At 40.0% G+C, this 17063-nt stretch overlaps 1 protein-coding gene across 1 annotated transcript in view; it reads left to right on the top strand.

Moving 5' to 3' along the window:
- Window positions 1–17063, top strand: part of CACHD1 (cache domain containing 1) — a 205522-nt gene that overhangs the window by 73838 nt on the left and 114621 nt on the right. The window contains exon 2 of the mRNA XM_040978638.1: window positions 8072–8134. Within this exon, the coding sequence (XP_040834572.1) occupies window positions 8072–8134 (63 nt within the window). The remainder of the gene's footprint in view (window positions 1–8071; window positions 8135–17063) is intronic.

The raw sequence follows: 17063 nt of genomic DNA, 5'->3' as shown, positions 1-17063 counted from the left end.
GAACTTGGAGTATTCAAGCTGGGGTGTGTGTGTGTGTGTGTGTGTGTGTGTGTGTGTGTGTGTGTGTGCGCGCGCGCATTGTGAGTGTGTGGTTCTTTAAAGCCGAGAGGCTACAGGAAGGACTATGTTAGGTGATTTTTGAGAAAGTTAGATTGTTGAAAGAATGGAGAGCATTTTTTTTTTCTCATAAAGGGAAAGGATGCCTTATTGCTAGGTGGTCTACTAGCCAATCTGAATAGATTAATGATCTGTGTGATTGGATGCCTGGATTAGTGGACCACAAGTGTTTATTTGTTCTAACTATATACAATACATAGAGCTAGGGAATCACAGCATGGACCAGTTTCAAAGAGTTTGAAGATTAAGACCCTGAAGTCCAAAATACTGGAAGGAAATAAAGTAAAATGTCAATGATATTCAATAATATAAGTTTTTATTGAGCAATCAGACAACACATTTTCTTCTCTCCTTTACATATTTTTATTTTTAGATTTTATATAATGACTATAGTACTTCAACTGAAACATAGAAAGCCTTCCAGGCAGAAATTTCTAGGAGGACTTGAGTTATAAATATCTATAAGGTATTTTTTGCTCTCTATACCTCCAACTATCCTAGAAAAACTGTCATTAAGATTAAAAATCTGAACTTTCTTAAAAGATTAACTGTGACAGAATAATCATAGAATAGCTGTCACAATGATATGTGAAATACATTCATAGTATTTTTGGTGCACACTATATAAATTCATCTTTGCATTTGTGAGCTAAATGAGTTAGAAGATGGGAAGTGCCTACTGCTTGACACACAGTAAGTAGTGTCAGAGCATTGGCTATGACCAGTATTAATAGTAACCTTCAACAAAATAAGGAAATCTGTCCAACTGGGACATGTAGAGCTGGGGTAGGGTTTGAATTAGACAAGGTCATCTATTGTGTCACTGATTAGTTTTTGTTTTAGGTTCCCAATGCGGGCCTCTTCCTCTGCCATGCTCTTTAACAACTAAGCATTTCCTTTGTTACAAGCATGGAATAGTCCAGTTTTCTTGACAGGCACTGTGGTGTCCAACATAGAGTTTTCACAGTGAGAAACGAATGTAAGAGCCTGCATTTTTTGTCTTCTCCAAACTCTGAGGTGACGATGCAGTGCAAATGGTTCTTTGTAGTCTAGTTGTGACTCTGGACATAATGGCCTGCTTTGAGTTGGACAACTCTTTGAAAAATATTTTGTCACTGTTAAAGGGAAATGTATATTCAACTTTGAGATTGGGGTGGGGGAGGAAAGAAAATATATTTCAGATTCATTATTCACAGGAAAGACCTGTTATGATTTTGGTTCAGTTCTAGATTTAGCTTAAGTTTTCCTTTTTAAGAAAATATTTGCAAAGAGGACCATGAAAGGGGGGGAAAAAAAACTTAGTCATGCTATGCTTGGGTCTAGACTTGGCTGCTTACTCTGGGCAAGTTAGGCATCCAGAATCTGTCTCTTTATCTGCAGTGACTGGAAAAAGTTGTGAATATTAAATGCAATAATGTGTGGTAAAGAAGCTGAGTGCATTCTGAGCCCATGGTCCCAAATATGGTAACATAATAGTGTGTAGTACAACCATGCATACATATAGTTAGAATATTTATGTGTAAGAGTAAGAAATACTGTAAATGTGTCTTAAATAGTTCTACGATGTGCTTTTAAGTAGATGAAAAGTCATTTAATTTGGTCCAGAGTTTTGGACATTTAGGTTACTTTCACTTTTTCTTTCAGTGGTAACCTTAACAAACTTTTTTCTTGAGCCATCTATACACTGTTTATTCTAACAGTTTCAAGGATTTAGCAATAACCAAGATTGATAACAAACCTGCAACCTCAGAATGGGTAGTGTTTAAGCTACTTGGAGATTGTCCTTTTCCTAAGCTTTTCCTATGTGTAATAACATGAAGTTAAACGGTCTGATAAAAATCAGACAATATCTAATCTAGGCACAACGAACTCCTTAAAATCTGGTAAAAGATTATTCATGGGGTATGCTTAGAACAAAATGAAGTCACACATGTGTTTTCTTTTCTGAAACACGGAAGTTATATTAGTTACCCCTCCTGTGATTTTTAGTTTCTTTAAATGACAGCACTTTCTCTCTCAGTGGTTAGTGTTACTCAGCTTCTTGAGATAACAGTGGTGATCTATATTTTCCTCCCCTGTGGCCACAATGCCTAGAATCATGGGAGCAAATCCAGAGCGGAATGAAGCCATTAGTGAACTGTCAGCCATATGGGCTTGCCACAGAGACCCATAAATAGCAAGAGAACAAACTTTAGAATAAAACTCAGACCACATTTTCTTAGCAAAGACCTTGGGTGGGAGGGGGCTTGGGTGAAGGGAATACCAACAAAACAGTATTGCTAGGCTTGTATAGAGGTATTTCTTTTTGGTGGTATCATGCTGCAAATATCGGGGTAAAATTGATAGAGCTGTCAGCAGAGTGGAGGTGGGGTGACTGTCTGGACTGACCATGTTAAGCGCTCATGTAAATATTCCTGTTTCAGCAAAGTGGAATTCTCTTGCCATCTGTTAAGTAGCACAATTAAGTAAATTGGGGAGGGGAGGAGCTGGTGAGTTAGGGTGTAGGGAATGTGACCAGTGGAGTGGAGAGTAGGGGCAGCAGAGAACAAAAGTACAGCAACCCTCCAGAGGTGGGAAAAGCGCCCTCTCTGTCTGTCTGTCTGTCTCTCTCATGCACATACACGGACTCAGAGCAGGGTATTTATCTACCCTCTGTTCTCTTGGCATAGAGAGATAAGGGGGGCTGTATTCAACTGTTCCTTGGCTTTAATTTTTCACTTGATTTATGTTGAACATCCTCCTTTAACAGTGCTTTGAGAACAAAAGAAAGGAATACACAAGGGGAAATTGATTCAGTTTTGCTCTGTGTTTAGAGCATCCATGTTGGATGCTCTAAGATACCTTTATTTCCCCTCACCAAAAATCAAACTTTGTCCATTCCCATCAGATGGATATCTGAAGCAAAGCGTAATGGTACAGACCTGAAGTATGAGGGAGCAACTAATATGTAGCCTCAGGGAGGAAGGCTCAAGAGCCCCTGGTTGTGGGTTGCTGGGTGACTCTTAGCAGCTGCATCATCGGCTGCCATTGAGGTTGTCCTTTGAGGATCTGTGTGGCAGCCCAGTTAATGGATTCTTACCCTTCCTTTTTAAAATACATGCATTGTCTTAAAAGTATGTGAAAACATTTGGTTAGAGAAAATTTTTAAGACTGCCTTGAAAGTATGGTTAATGTTTATCACAATAAAGGCACACTTAAGAAAATTACATCATCTGACTTCTCATGGAGGTGAACCCATATCATAACTAGCAAGCACACAGGTTAAAAAACAAAACAGAACATTTCCTCGCCCTAGGAGCCCCTTGCATGTCGTCTTGCATCCATTCACTGTCCTGACTTCTAGAAGTAGGTTAGCCATGCCTGGTGTTTGGGATGTGCTCTAAGTGGAATTAGGCACTTCCTTCCAGTGTCTGGCTTTTTTCACTCAGTCTTATGTTTGTGAGATTCATCATGCAATGTGTTTTGCAAATGTTTGTCCTCATCGCTGAGTATTCCATTATGGAAATACAGCACACACTTTTTCGTTGTTGTAGACATTTGGATACAATAGGCAATTGGATCTTAGACTCGTCCTGATGAACGTGTGATCACATCTCTTCTAGGAACGTGATCAAGGGTGGGATTTGCAGACTCATGAGATGTGCATGTAATTAATATTAGAGGACACCAGCAGTTTTCTGAAATGTGGAAAAGTAGTTTTGTCTTCAGAGTACACAGTTCCTTATGAATAAGACATCTCGTCATTGTTTTCATTTAAATTATGGAAATTTAGTCTCAGGATTCAGTGGAGTAATTTCACTTAACCTTTTCGATCTCATCTGTTTTAATGATCTGACTACATATTTAAGGCTGTTTGCTTTCCTTGTTGCATGTGCCAAGGACTTCCGTGCCTGAGAGGGGCAGGGCTGAACCCTATCTTGAGCTTCTCTCCCAGGGGGCTGTAGACTGAGGAGTTACTTCTGACTCCTTGTAGGGAGGTGTTCAGATTAAGAGTTCACATTTCTGGAATTCCTTGGGTTTTCCAGGGAGTTTAAGGGAAAGTGACAACTTGGAGTTGAACATGGAAAAGGCCCACTTTGCCTGTCCCCTCCTGAATTCCGTTCCTTTGAGTAAACCATCCGAGGGAGCCGAAGGGTCTCACCTGTCAGCATTGCTCATCATTCTCATGTGTTAGGAAAATTTCTCAGTTCTGTTTCCATTTTTCAAGTCCTCTGATATCTAAGGAGGTCTTGACTCTGAGCTCAACAAAATACCAGCTATATAATGTCACAGTCAAAACAAAACTCTGAATTCTGTTTCTGTCACAATTACACGTAGCAATAGAAAGCAATTTTAAAAACCTTTGTTATCCTGTATTTACTCCTGACATTATGTAACAAGATGGACAGAAAGACCTTAAATCCACAGATCTTTCCACATGGTGGTAATAGGATTCCTAGATTATCCTGAACAATTGTTGTAGGGAATAAATGGGTTTAGTTTTTCTAAAAGCAGTGCTATTTCTAACTAATGACATGGATTTAAGCCTCAGTAATTCTGTTTTGTACCAGGAATATAGTCTCTCGTTACTGAGTTGTAGCTTTTTTTTTGTTGTTGTTGTTTAATTTGTAAAACATGTCCTGGTTCCTTGTTCTACCTACTTTATGCAGTTGTTGTAAGGGTCAAATGCAATAGCTTAAATGAGATTGTAAACTGTGAAAGTTGAACTTAGCAGGCCATTTCTTTTCATTCATAGCTACAGCACAGTTTTGGGGAGCAGTTTTTTTTTCTGTACCCTGAAATACTGTGATACATAAGCCTGAACTTTTAACCTGGCACCAGATGTGGTTGATCATGAGTTACTTGTCTAGGGTCTCCTGGCTTCTCCCTGCAGTTCCTAAAACTCCACCCCTACCACCACCACCTGGGAAGGATAGGGAGCAAAAAAAAAAGTGTGTGCTTGGTGACATCCCCCAGCTGTGACCGAGCGGCAGATCATCTTTCAGTTCTGGAGTGCTTAGAGGGAAGTCTGCAAGATCACCACTGCTTGCTTCTGAAACATCTTTCTTGCTTTTAACCTTTTCTTTTATCCATTCACATCTGTTAGTTGTAGAAAATGCTTACAAGCCAGAGAAAAGATCTGTATGTGATCAGGACTATGTTGAGCTAATTAACAGAACACCCTCATGAACCCTTGCGGGTGTAGATGCTTCATTACTTCTGAGGAGTTCACCTTTTTCTTTTAAGGCAGGAAGACGGAAGCCTTTGACCATCGCATGGCGTTGGCTTTAGCAGGGTGATTTGGTACTTTCCAAGTTAGACCGATAACTGCATCAATTTGAGCATCATTGTCTGAAGGGGAGTAAGAAAGAGCTGGGTCATCAAGATCTGGAATTACTATGTGAATTATGTTCATTTTTAATCAAATTACATTCTTGGTTCTGAAGAGTGAAATCAAATTTTATAAACATACAGCGGCATTCTGGGTATATGGGTGATAATAACATTGGTTCAGCCTCCAAGTGCATTAAAATCAGGTGAACTAAAGTGTTTTTTAGAAAATTGAGAACTGAAGAGTTGAAGAGGGAAGCTGAACATACCAGAACGTAAGGGTTCTATGTAGTATAGATCTCACCTTCCAAATACAAATCAGGTTTCCAATGAAACTTATAAATGCACCTCTAAATTACAACCTAGGTTTTCTAACTTTTTTTAAGTTATTTTTTTGTTATTACACTGCATTATGTGACACAGTTTCATAGGCTCTGGGATTCCCACAACCCCTCCCTGTGCCCTCCCCCCCCCCCCATGGTGGATTCCTCCACCTTGTTGCAGTATTACAGTTCAAATTCAGTCAAGATTCTCATTGCAAGCATGTACCAAGCATAGGGTTTTCTAACTTTAGCTGTACTTTTAACTTGTACTAAGGGACTATACTATTGTGATAATATGGGAGGTAGAAATGGTGGGAGAGGAAAATAAGTAGGAAGGAAAAAGAGGGATAAATCCCTGTACTTATAAAGCGGTATCATGGAAAACAATAAAAAATAGCTTTAAAAAGGTGGGGTATTATAGGAATCTGGGTCTGAAAGTTTACATCTCCTTTCCCTAGGTAATGTTTTCAGGACTGAGAATCGTGATGTCCCTTGATTATAAGACATTCTGGTGACATCTGGAGAAAACACATGTAATCAGTTGCATTTATTATTATCTGTATCAAAATTAGTGGATGTTCATGCTTAAATGGCTTAATAAAGATGAAAAACATCAGTTCAATCCAAGATTTATTGTCAGATTCAGATAGTTTCTTATTTGTAAACATGAGTTATACACAGCTGCTGATTTTTAGTGCCTTTTGATTTTAGGAATAACACGAGGAATTGGTGATATGTGTTATGTTCAGGTATTAGTGGTCTGGAAGACCAGATCTAGTGTCAGAGTGCCTGGGTTCAGATTCCAATATATAGGTGATTCTGGATAAGTTATTGAAGCCTCCAGGGTCTTACTTTTACACCTTTAGAGTTGTAGTAATTTGCACGTGAAGATCAAACAGTATGCACGAGGCATAATGTGTGCATTGCACAAGGTACTCAGTTAACTTGCTTTAGTTTCCTCATCTAATAATAGTGTCTATCACAGGGTGTTTAATAAGACTCAAATAAAAGGTAACATCCTCACTGTAACAAATGTTCAGTAGAAATTAGCCAACATAATTATCATTGAGTATTACCAGAAATCTGTAAGGCAGACATTCATGTCACAAGCATTATAGGGCAAGAAAAGAATGATAAACTTGTGTTGAGTAACTGAGTGACATTGAAGAATTGTGGGAGGCACTGTGACTCAGAATCATCTAAGCTCTTCCTAAGTTTTTTGCTCCCCCTCGCCCTGTGCTCTGCTTCCAGATACCCTCAAAACTCCCGGCTTGCTCTTAGCTCATTCACACTGCACTTTGGCTGTACAGTACTTGATGAACTTGGCACTTGTCTTCCTCACACCATGCAGGTGTGTTTGGCTGTCTGGGAAGCTGTCCCAGATGCTGACAAACCCTTGGCATTAGGATACAAAGGGAAGAGGTTTGCCTCCTTACTCCTGGAGAGTTCAGGTGTACCTTTAAAAAAGATAAATGATGAGGCAGCTGCTCCTTTTTTTTTTTTTTTTTGCACCTCTAACAGATCTGTAATTCAGTGTTCTCATTCTTTAGTTTGTTACATGTTCATTTCTTGTGATTACACTGTAAGGATATGGCTTAGTAAGGTCATAAGTCTGTAGAGATGTTTTAAACAAGGAGAACATATCGCTTGGCAGGGACCAGGGGAAGAATGTGTGTGCTTGTTGCCACAGTTTGGCCTCATGTCTTGGCATGGCTGTCACATTTCCTGGCATGTGAAAACAGGATCTTCTCTTAAGGCCACACATTTTAGCAGACCTTTTATGCTGCTATCCTGAGGGGAGTTTGTGTAACAAAGGTGACAGATCACACTGGGGAGGTACTGGCTGGAGAGGGAGATGAGGGAATTTGTGGAGGGAAAAAAAATCTTTTTACAAATGCTTTCCTGCATTAGATTTTAGTGTCTGTAAACAATTACAGCTTTCAGGGAGTACAGGATTTAAATGAGAAACACAACTTGGTCGATTATACCAGTTGGATAAAATGGCATGGCTCCGGAAATCTATAATTAAATGTAGTTTTGAAAATGATTAGTACAGTGTAACATCTGGTTCATTTCACTGTTAAGGTGCTGGGTATTGCTTATGTGGTGTGATTGACTTTGGCTGATATTTGGAGTTCTCTCTGTAAAATTGCTGTTTTAATTGCTTTCTCTTTTTTTTTCCCGCCCACTTAATTCTGTATGTGCAGTAAACAACTCATTATTCACACACACACATGTGCAAGTGTGCGCACACACACCTCTGTGGAAAAATGTGTTACTTAAAAAAAATCTAATGTATGTTTGTTTTCTTTTTGTTGCAGCGAATATTCAACTCCTTTGTTTACACTGAGAAAATCTCCAACGGAGAGAGTGAAGTGCAGCAGGTAAGAGGCCGCTGAGCACTTGATGTTCTTGTCTTTGTCTTGCTCTTAGATGCCACTGCATGTTGCTTGCTGTGGGCAATCCTCACCAGAATTGCCTGTTCTCGCTACATTGTCCTCTACACATCTTATGCATAATGGTGCAAGCACACACTCCAGGTTCTTAGAATTTGTTGAAAATACAGGTATGGGCTGTCTGGCTGCTACTTGTGTTATGCTTTTAAAAATATATTTAATTCCTTAAACATTTGATTCCTTTTAAGAAATTCCTAAACAAGTGAAACCTAAAAAGTATCACAAATTATTTCCACTCATAGAGAAAATACTGAAGTATCCAGGCTTCGCAATCGAGCAATTCTCATGTCTGATTCTGCTTTTCATACATGTCCTGTGGTCTCATTTAGCATGGAAGCCATCTTTAAGATGTATCTGGTTATTTGGAAGGCAGAGTGGCAGAGCAAGCAATCTTCATCTGCAGGTGTGTTCTCCAACAGCTGGGGCTGGGCCAGGCCATAGCCAGGAGCCAAGAGTTTAGTCTGGGTCTCCTGTATAGGTGGCAGGAGCCCTAGAACCCAGATCATCCTCCACTGCTTTCTCAGGTGTATTAGCAGAGAACTGGATTGGAAGTCAAGCAGCTGGAACTCCACCCAGTGCTCTTTTGTAACATTGGCCTCCAGTTTCTCAATCCTAAAAGGGAAGGGCATAGCATCTGCCTTATGGGGTTGTGAGAAATACATGAAGTGCTGTCACATTCAAATGAAGCCCATTGACCAGAACAGTGACTCAGCAAGCTAATCCTCCATCTGTGGCAATGGCATTGCCTGTGGATGTCTGTTCATATCCTTGGCTACTCTACTTCTGATCCAGCTCCTGCTGGCCTGGGAAGGGAGTGCAGGAAGGCCCCTGAACCCACATAGGAAGCACAGAGGAGGCTCATGGCTTCAGATAATAAGCAGCCATTTGGGTAGTGAACCAAGGGATGCAAGCTCTGTCTGTCTCTCTCCATATATCTGTAAATCTGCCTTTTAAATATAAATATATTTTTTTAAATGGAGCCCTTGTTGAGGCAAGCTGTCACAGAGAAGCAGCTCATTGGAGTTGTCTTCTTTTGCTCTTGGCTTTTCTTCTTGTCACCTTCTTTCCCTTCATCTCCTTTCAATGGTCCGTGGAGCCAAGAACTTTTGAGGCCAGATTCTATTTACTTTATTTATAGCTTGCTTCAAGACACACTGCCTCCTAAATTAAAACATGCCGTTGTTGGTGAGCTTGGTCTTAAATAATTTATCTGTGCTTGAAAAGAAGGCTGGTGCCAACGAGTCGGTTTTAATTTCAGCGAATCCACCAACTTCATTACAGTCTGTGGCCATCACCTGGTAATGTGAAGCTAGATTCGAAACTTAAGTGAAAAAACGGTACCAAGTTGAAAACTAGAGCTTAGCAGGATGCTTTCATGGAATCAAAAGATAATTGTAAAATGCATAATAATGGAAATCCTTGAGAGTCTGTCATGATTTTATTCATGGAAAATAGCTTGAGTCGATCTGAACTTCAAATGTGTTAGACAAGAAGCAAAAGCTGTGCAAGTGGCATTAGAGTGAAGTTATTTATAGGATAGTTATTTGTTTATAATAAATTACTGTGGTTTAATCTTGAAGTTCAGTGTTTCCTGTTTATAAACATGACTCTTTTATGGGTTTCTGCAGGTTAAATTTAGGGGATGTCGGCGCTAGTGCATATATTCTTTATCTTGGCTTTAGATTGCTTTTCGGACCAGTAAACTGAACTTCTGGCAAACAAAACATCCTTTGCTGTATGTAGCTAGTCTTGTCATCATAATTTGTGTCTTACTGTTATTCTAGAAAAGTGGAAAGTGTGGTAGGGCCAGGAAATTTAGAAGAGTTCATATGAGAGAAGATGTCTACACAAAGCAGGTTCAAGGAAACTTTGAGGGCAACCAGCGTTAATTTGATCCAGGGAGATCAGTTTTGCTGCTTTTCTTGAAGTAACAGATACAAGTCTTTTTACCTCAACACATTTCAGATCTGAAAGTCATTTTGTTTCCTTGGGCTGGCATCTTTGTGTTATTTATCTAGTCATAAAACCATGTGGAACCCCTCAGTAATATTTTTGTGAATTAAAGTAGATGAACCTTGATGCTTTACCATTTAATATATTATCATACTATATTTGCCAAATAACATTGAATGGAAGATATTGTCCTCTCATAGTTGAGGAAACGGAGGCTCCAAGAGGTGAAAAATAAGTCCACTGTAGTCTTAGGGCTATTAAGTAGGAGAGATAGTTGTTCAAATAAGTTTGACATGGGTTTGACTGACAAATGGGTTTGATGATTATCATAATATTTATATTTTTAACTTAACCACATTAAGTATATGTTGATTTTTTTTAAATGTATGTTTCCATCCAAAAGAAGAATTGCAGTTGAAGTCTGTCTTATGGAACTAGAATATGATTACTTGTGACTTCCAGTCTGCCTGGGAAGAACGCTGAACTAGTAGATCTGTTGTCCCTCTTCCTTAAGTATAAAAATCATTATGTCATTATCCTTCAACCTGAATTTTAGTGTACTCGGGTCTTAAATGATTTCTTCTTCTGTGACATGAGTCCCTGATCCTTTCAGTGCTGTGACCATTATAAAAACAACAGTAATAAGCAGTTATGCTTGCTTCTTTATGGAAAAGTTTTCTGTGCTTTCATTATGATGATAGAACTGTGGGTTGGACAGAACAGTGCGGTATCAGTGTTTTGGTATCAAAGAGAGAGGCTTATTCTGGCTCACAGTTTTGGAGATTCACAGTCCAAGCTTGGGGGACTCCTTTGTCTCTGCTTCTGGGGATGGAATTCTTGCTTCGCAAGGCATAAGGCAGCTCCAAGCAGGAATGAACATGACTGTCCTCTGTCTTTGTGGTCTCTAAAGCCTTAAGAATTTACTCATGGGGATTTCACCCTACTGGCCCAACTGAATCCAGTCATTCCTGATTAGGCCCTGACTCCAAACACTGTGATTGAATCAATTTCTGCCTTCTGAGTTCCACTGTAACTGAAGATTTGGGGGTACATATGCAGTCATAGGAGATCTATCATGAGCAAATAAATTTCTTATATCTTCTTCATTTGATTTCAACCACCTACAGGTCTTTTATGCACTTACCAAGAGTCTAACCATCTAGGAAGTCATTAAAGGGATTTTTCTGAAGATTGTGATACTTGTGACATATGTAACAACATAAAATACGTATGTAAAATAAAAGAAGCATATGGAAATGAGCATCACAACTAACTGCCTAGCTAAAGTGATGGCACTTGCTCCCAGAGATTATCTTATTCCCAGAAACAACCTTATTCCAATGTTTTGTTAGACATTCACTTGCTGTTTTGTTTTAATTTATATCTGTAAGCAGACAGATAATATAGTTTTATAGATAACGTTTATCTCTAAGTTAAATTTAAGCTTTATTGGGAGAAAGTTCTTGCCCTCTAGTTTTTTGTTTTGTTACATTTTATTTTTCTTTAATTGGAAAGGCAGATTTACAGAGCAAAAGGAGAGACAGATCTGTCTGTTGGTTCACCTCCCAAGTGACTGTAATGAAAGAACTGAGTTGATTTGAAGCCAGGAGCTTCTTCTGGGTCTCCCACACGGGTGCAGGGTCCCAAGGCTTTGGGCCATCCTGCACTTCTTTCCCAGGCTACAATCAGGAGCTGGATGGGAAATGGAGCAGCTGGGAGACAGACCAGTGACCATATGGGATCCTGGTGGATGCAAGATGAGAATTTAGCTGCTGAGCCATTGCATCAGGCCCACCTGCCATTGAGTGTACTCCCACAATGGTTGGGACTGAGCTGAGGCTGACATTTTGGTAGCAGGGGTCCAGTTATTTCAGCAGCATTATTGCCTCCAAGTGTCTGCATTAAAAGGAAATTATCTTTTTTGTTGTGGTCTATTTGTTTTGCTTTTCCCAGGCCATTAGTAAGGAGCTAACTGATAAGTAGAGCAGCCAGGCCTTGAACTGCTGCCCATATGAAATGTTAACATTACCGGATGGCAGCTTTAACCACTCTGCCAGAGTCAGCCTCTGGGCCATTTTTTGTTATTTGGATATTGAAAAATTGTGTATAGATAAATTGTATCCCAAGATAATTTTCAGTGATGATGAAAATATTTCTTATTGGTGCTGAGAGAGCAGCCACTTGCTGCTTGTGATGAACAAACTAGAGCTACTAAGTAATTAAATTTTATTCAGTTTTTGTTCAAATAGCCACCTGTGGCTATTATGCACTACATTAGATTGAATCACAGATTTATGCATCATAAATATGTTTGCTCATTTTTGCATGTGCCGGGATTCCATGTGGGCACCAGTTCTAATCCCAATGGCCGCGCTTCCCATCCAGTTCCCTGCTTATGGCATGGGAAAGCAATCAAGGATGGCCTAAAGCCTTGCGCCCGTGTGGGAGCCCATGTGGGAGACCTGAAAGAGGCTCATGACTCCTAGCTTTGGATTAACTTGGCTCCTGTAATTGCAGCCACTTGGGAAGTGAATCAATGGATGGAAGATGTCCCCTTTTTGCCTTCCTCCTTTCTGTATATCTAACTTTGCAATAAAAATAAATAAAACTTTTTTTTAAAAAAGGAATTAGTTTGCTTTAAGTCATCTTTTCAGATCTTTCCTTTTTGTATTCTCTTACAATTTTTAGAAGATACATTTATTTTGCTTTTAGAAGCGATTTGAGAGAGAAAGGGGCTGGCAAGAGAGCTCTTCATCAACTGGTTCACTCTCCAAATGGCCAGAATAGCTGGGGCTGGGCCAAGCCAAAGCCAGGAGTTGGAAACTCCATCAGGGTCAACCACATGAGTGTAGGTACTCAGATAGGCCATCTTCTGGTATTGTTCTGGTTGCATTATCAGGGATCTTGGGTCAGAAGTAAAGGAGCCTAGAGTTGGACCAGTACTTTTACTGCATGTCCATTGTAGGCAGCAGCCTAGTACACGGTGCCACAATGCCAGCCCCTCACTTTCTTTGTATTCCCAAAGGCATGAAAGTGTTAGCTTCTAAATTCCATCTCTTATGTGTGCCTTTTACCTGCCTGGACTTGATTTGGAGATTGGATGTGAAATAGATAGCCGATTTTGCTATTTTTCCCATTTGTATTTGCAAATGTTGTATCAGTATGTATTGAACAATCCTTCCTCTCTTCATTTGATTACAGCATATTTTTTGTCGTTAGTTGAGTTTCCCTGCACGTGCAAATTTCTTTCCATTGTTTTATCTATCATCCTGCCAGTGCTATGGTATCCTGGCAATTGCAGACATATAATGGGTTTTACTATCTGATGGGGTCACCCTGCCTCTTTCCCTTCTTGGCACATGCCTGAGCACCTATTCCTGTTCCTCCTGTCGCGAGTTGGCTCTTGCCAAAGTAAAAGCTCAAGATCTCAGGTGGCATCCACATTCCTGGGCTGAAAGCAGGATTTGGGGCTGGTTTACTTCCCAGATTCCCTGTTTCACCTTGTCACATTGCCCCTGACTGTGATTTGTTTGTTTGTCATTCATGCCACTAACGATTTAACAATTCTAAAGGTAAGTAAAATTGCTTATAGGATTTATTTGATTAGACAAAACACAGGTAACTTATTCAAAGAAGATTACTAACTCTTCATTTGAGCTCATAGTCTTTAAGTAAAATACAACCACCACCTTATTTTTTTTTTTTTTGTATAGTTTAAACAATCTGACATCCTGACATGAGCTTTCTTTAGATTATGTCTCTCTTCAGTTCATAGTGCTCGTTGGGTTCTTGCCCACCGTCACCCTCTACTTCACTAATCAAATCCTACTGAGAGTTGGATCCGACTTGTGCATACTTTACACCTTGGCAGGAAATCTAACCTGTTGTTACTATCTTGTAGTTAGGGGAGCAAAGTAATTAACACTAATAAAAACATTTTGTGATTCTTGACTTACTGCAAAACTCTCAATGCTTTTTGCTTTTATGACTATTTCAAGCTAACCTTTGGAGATTTATTTAAATATTTATTTTATTTTTATTGGAAAGTTAAATATACAGAGAGGTGGTGAGACAGAATCTTTTGTCCATTGATTCACTCCCCAAGCAGCCACAATGGCTGGAGCTGAGCCAATCTGAACCCAGCAGCCAGGAGCTTCTTCTGGTTCTCTCACATGGATGCAGGGTCCCAAGGCTTTGGGCTGTCCTCAACTGCTTTCCCAGACCACTAGCAGGGAGCTGGATGAAAGCGGGGCTATTGGGAGTAGAAACGGTACTCATATGGGATCCCAGCATGTGCAAGGTGAGGACTTTAGCCACTGGGCTACCATGTAGGGCTCAACAGTGTATTTTTAAATATTTAATCAGTTCAATGTATATAGTTTGATTGCCCAAGGATCTATGGCATTAGCCTCAGAAAAATGAAAATCCCATGAACACATTCTTGAGTAGACCTCCTCCCATAGACTTCAAGAATTAAAGTACTGCCATTCAGAATAAACTGGTAGGAGTTTCTCTTAACCTTTTGGAGGGAATTGTTTGATAATATTTTTTGAAAGGCTTAAGCTTTAATGTTTCATTTTTAGCAGTTATCATTTTCGGTACACTGTACAAGACAAACATTGAGTTTTCTAAATAAATAATATTTTGTGGGTGTTAATAGTCCAAACTCAAGCCTTTCCTGTTGAAGAATCCAAAACAATGAATTAGAATCTGCTGAAGAGCAAAGTGTAGATCCAGATATAGACCTTGAAAAACAATTATATTCTTTTAATCATAGGAGAAGCAGCATTTTCTGTAGCAAGTCAATGCATAGGGCATCCAAGATAGCCTTTAATCTTTGAAAAGATTAGAAATTGAGATTCAACCCTAGAGGTGGAATTTTGTGTTGTAAAATGTAAATCATTAGTACTGACTGATACTGTGTTTTAGAAATGAAGGCCTGGAAGATCTCAGAGGCCATGGGACAAGGCCAGAAAGGTCAGGAACTTCTTTGGATAGTGCTGTCTCAGACTAGCCCACGATGCAAAAGTAACAACCTCAACTTTGGAGTTCAAAAACTTAAGTTCCAGATATGAATCTGTCATTTGCTGGCCATATGATATTTCACAGGAGGGTTAATCTGACAGTGTTAAGTCCGTTCATCTCTACAATAGAAATAATAGTCTGTCTTGCCGGGTTGTTCCATAGATTATGCGGTTGGCATAGGGCAGATCTTCAGTATTTGGTGTCCTACTTCCAGCATACAAAATCTGTTAACAGTGGTAATGTAAGGATACACTAGTAAGAAGACTGCCTTTCTGACTTCCTGTATTTGTTCCTCTTTGGTATGGCTTAGAATGGAAATTTGTAATGTTAAAAGGAAAATTTCTTCTTCCCTACCCCGGATTTATTTATTTGAAAGAATTAGGAAGAGAGATATTTCCTCTACTGATACACTCTTCTCAGCGACAAAGCAACCAGGGCTTAGCCAACTAAAGCCAGTAAGCAGGAACTGCTTCCAAGCCTCCTGTGTGAGTACAGGGGCCCAGTATGTGGGCCGTCTTTTGCTGCTTTTCCCAGGCTGTGAACAGGGAGCTGGAGTGGAAGTGGAGAGGTTAGGAATCCAACTGGAGCCCACATGGGATGCTAGTGCCACTAGTGGTGGCTTCACGCACCATACCACAAAGCTGTGCCCAGAAGGAGAATTTTTAGGAAAAAATGGTCACAAAAAGACTCTGAAAGAGCTGGTGCAAGCTTTGAATAGAAGCAGACTGAGAGTCATGAAACTGGATATGTTACCTATATTAGCTTTTCATTTATGTTACTGCTGCTTGTCTGAGACTCCCCACTCTAGGAGAGGCTGGTTGTTTCAATGAAATGGAGAAAGGACAGTGGTTAGAGATAAAAGGCGCAGAAGTGGTGAAGGCTAGGAATCCTTGTCATTGAATTCTGGCTTGCAGCACCTATGACTAGATAGGCATTTAATAAATATTTGTGGGGAAATAGCTGGTTATACTTTTTGGTTTCAATAGTCATGTTTCTAGAATTTTGGTTTGTTTAGGAGTTGCCCTGCCAAGTGCAATCTGGCATGGTAGTAGCCTGCAGGCTCTCATTTTGTTTACAGTTACGTAGTCAAGTGTGTTCAAGACTCAAACGTGTCCAGGCTGGAGGAATCCTGGAGCTGGGCTGGATGGATTCCATTCTCTTTTTGCTCCCAACCTTTCGCCCATCTGTCCTCGGAGATTTGTTCAGGCTGGGTCCTGGTTTCATTCACCCACTTACCCAGATCCACACTTGGCTCTATGTTTATTGTAAGTATTCATGAAATGTTTGTTGCATGAGTGAATGAATGCCACTAAATCTGTAGGAAGAAAGATTGAGAGGCATTCAAGTTACCCAGATGGGGAATGTATAATGACTCAGCCAAGGATCAGAGAAAAACAGATGGCTGTTCTGCCAGGCTAGCATCCCAGCCAGTTTACCTGGCTTGTGTTTAGGTTTCCACAAATAGAAATCATTCCAGGTCTGGCTCAGCAGTTGCTGTGCTGGGTCTGACTCCAGCAAAAAAGTAAATTTTTATCTTAGAGAGTCTTCCTAGGCTGCTTGTCCCTTGTGGTCATCTATAATTTTAGAAAGATAGTGTATTAATTACTTTTCTTTGCTAGAATGACCTGACACGGACTGCTTATGAAGAAAGAGGTATTTTTAACTCACAGGTGTATTAGTCCCAGAGCATGGAATTCTGCCATCAGCTCAATTCTGGTGAGGGTATGTGTGAGGAAGGACCTGATTGTTACCCAGGGAGTCAGGTGTGCTTGTGTGGGATCAAATGTGAAAGTTTTATAACCAAACTCCTGAGATCACAGGTGAACTACCATTCAAGAATGTTCCCCAGCACCCAAGGGCGTCCCTTTGGGTTCCACCT

This window comes from Ochotona curzoniae, unplaced genomic scaffold (genome assembly GCF_017591425.1).
Source record: "Ochotona curzoniae isolate NIBS_2020 unplaced genomic scaffold, NIBS_Ocur_1.0 contig_291, whole genome shotgun sequence".
Classification (NCBI taxonomy): Eukaryota; Metazoa; Chordata; class Mammalia; order Lagomorpha; family Ochotonidae; genus Ochotona; species Ochotona curzoniae.
This window is presented reverse-complemented; position numbering and strand designations above follow the sequence as displayed.